Source organism: Triticum dicoccoides, chromosome 5A (assembly GCF_002162155.2).
Source record: "Triticum dicoccoides isolate Atlit2015 ecotype Zavitan chromosome 5A, WEW_v2.0, whole genome shotgun sequence".
In the NCBI taxonomy this organism is placed as follows: Eukaryota; Viridiplantae; Streptophyta; class Magnoliopsida; order Poales; family Poaceae; genus Triticum; species Triticum dicoccoides.
This window is the reverse complement of record NC_041388.1, coordinates 399,186,221-399,189,021: the sequence shown is the minus strand read 5'-3', so window position 1 is coordinate 399,189,021 and position 2,801 is coordinate 399,186,221. Positions and strand designations below refer to the sequence as shown.

Here is a 2,801-nt window from a genome sequence, read left to right as displayed (position 1 = left end):
TATATGACGAGGAAAAATGAAGTCCTCAATTATTTAACCAAAATTGTTTCAACAAGTTCTAGTCATCAAACCAACGACTAGATGAATATCAATCGACTAAACACCACAACTCCAAAGTTATTCAAGAGGGCTACACATGCATCCTCCAGTAATGACAACAATCAAAATCAGGGAATGCAGTAAAAAAATGAAGTCCTCAATCAAATTGACTGAAGAATAAAACACACAGGGTCTCCTTTTATTCAATCCGCACTTTCCTGTAGTTGATGTACTTGAACTTACATATCTCCTCAAAGAAATCATCAGCAGCATCATGGCAATTCTTCATCTGTGAGATTCGGATGACCATCGACTGCAGCCTGACACTGTACTTCACAAGCGATTCAAGAGTGCTCAACTTCTGTTCGGCATTGAGAGGCGAGCGCACGGTGATCAAAAGCTCTTCCAAGCAAGGGATGCAGAATCTTGAATCCAACTGCATTGAGAAATCACAGGAATTAACCATGGTCACACAAGTCATGCTAATATTAGTATACGATACAGCAATAAAGGCGGCGTGCCACTCACGTTTTTCAGGCTGTTTTTCTGGCACAGAGCAGCAAACATCGCACCATGGATCTCAAACTTGGTGAGCTTGGGATGGCCGTTGAAGAAATCGACCAAATCGATCTCCGGGAACGGCTGGAGCACATCAAAATCACCGCAGAATTCAATCTTCATCACAAGGTGCTTCACCTCGCTCGCACACTGCAACACCGAGCTGACGGCGGCCCAGCTCCACTGGACACCGCGCAGCGAGAGGTATTCCAGATCTGGGAGCCTCCCGGTGTCCACCTTATACACCCTCCCTGCATCGTTTTCATCACAATTCACGACACAATTTATTGCATCCGAACAACACAATCTTGCAAAGTTATGACGATGCGGCAGATGATTCGAAATCGAAATCGATTTCAAGGTATGCTGCGCACCTGTGCTCTTGGCGATCGATAGGCGGCGGAGGTTGTGGCCGCCCCGCAGGCTGATCCAGGTGAAGCCCTGGGCCTCGAGTGACTCGAGGCGGGGCGCGGAGAGCAAGAGCGAGCAGTTGCCGCCGCCGAGGAAGTCGAGCCGGCACCGCTGGAGCATAGCGAGCTGGATGGATACATCGCCAGAGCAGTCGCAGCCAAGCAGCGACAGGTCGGTGAGGTTGGGGCACGCGGCGACGGTCTCCGTGATCGCGGTATCGCGCAGCGGCGCGCCCACGATCTCCAGCACGCGGAGGTGCTGCAGCCGGCCCCACGCCGGCGCGTTGGTCATCAGCACCCCCCAGAGCCTCAGCTCCTCCAGGCCCGTCGCCAGGGCGACGCAGTCCAGGTGGCCGCCGCCCGCCGCCTCCTTGTCGGCGGCCGCGTCCATCCGCAGCTCGACCACCCGGAGCGAGGCGCTCCGCATGGCGAGCCAGGCGGGAAGGCGGGCCATGGAGAAGGGGCAGTAGATGACCAGCTCCCTGAGCCGCGAGACGGCGGCCACCATCCGGCCGATGGCCTCGTCCGCGGCGCCCCCGCCCACGGCGGCGGCGTCGAAGGCGTTCCGCGGGAAGAAGAGCGCCGGGAGGTAGGGGACGCAGTCGCGCCAGCGGCGGCAGACGCAGGCGCACGCCGCCACGTCGCGGACGTTGCTGAGCATCGACAGGATGTGCTGCACCACGCCGTCCGGGACGGCGTTCATGTCGCCGCCGCCGTCGCCCCAGTCGTCGCACTCCATCGCCATGGACGGCGGCGGATCGGACAGACGGTCAGATCAGCAGGCGAGTGTGGGGGGCCGCGTCTGCTTGTGGGGAATGAAGGGGGGTTTGAAATTTAAACCGGGTGGAAAGTGGGAGGCTGCGTCGGGAGCCCGCCCGTTGTGAGGCGAAAATTTTCAAGTTTGGTGCTCGGATTCGGGAGGTTTCGCGAGTTTGAAATGGGGCAAAGGGTTTCCTTCGCTGTTTTGGGGGTAGCGGCGCGACGCGGCGGCGGCGGCGTGCAGAAATTTTAGGTCATTCTTGAGGCTGGGCCATGGGCCTGAACCGGCTGCATTCTTCTGTGGAAAACTGGCTACCGAATGCCTAATGCTCAGAAGAAAGAAAGAAAACTACCGAATGCCTTCTCAAACGTGGCTCGTTCTAAAGAAAACGTGGAATGCTTTCCTAAAATAAAACGTCGAATTCTCTCTCAAAAGAAAAATTGAATATCCCCTCAAAAGGAATTCTTGGGAGCCGAGAGGATGAAGAAGGGGTTGATGAGCGGCTAACCTCAACGGCGACTTGATAGCCAGATGTTCAACTCCGGCGTGTCTTGGACTCAAAAAAAATGCCTAATCAACTAGTCCCAACTTGATGTCACCAGTGGCGGCAGATCTGTGACGTGTGGAAGTGGGAGGACGGGAAAGAAGAGAGAGGGCAACCATGCCAGAAAGACGAAAAGGGGAAGTGATAAAGGAGATCGTACGACAAAGCGGATATGAATAAGGATGGATGAGAAAAGTGTATATGTTGTTTTAGTATATCTTCTATGTGTTTTTTATGATGTTTTGTCATGTGTTGGTATTGTGAATTTATGATTCTCGTAAGAATACGGTGTCATGTCAGTGGATCATGCACTGGATGTTAGGATGTCGAATCAATGTGTTGTATTAACAATCTGTGCAACTAGTTGTGCCTCCTCGACGATTGTGTGCGCATTATCTCATGGACAAAAGTTTAATAGTTATTCATGCATGTGAAACACTAGAAAGAAAGAAAGAAAAATGGACAGAAACACATATTTCGGTTAGGGTGG

General features: G+C 53.2%; 1 protein-coding gene across 1 annotated transcript; it reads right to left on the bottom strand.

The window, feature by feature from the left end:
• LOC119301806 (F-box protein At1g10780-like) lies at nucleotides 1-1,917 on the bottom strand. Its single transcript, XM_037578783.1, has 3 exons — nucleotides 972-1,917; nucleotides 568-848; nucleotides 1-475 (listed from the first exon to the last, which is right to left on the bottom strand). The coding sequence occupies exons 1-3, from the start codon at nucleotides 1,750-1,752 to the stop codon at nucleotides 239-241; spliced, it is 1,299 nt and encodes a 432-aa protein (XP_037434680.1). The 5' UTR covers nucleotides 1,753-1,917; the 3' UTR covers nucleotides 1-238.
• Nucleotides 1,918-2,801: the final 884 nt, after the last annotated feature.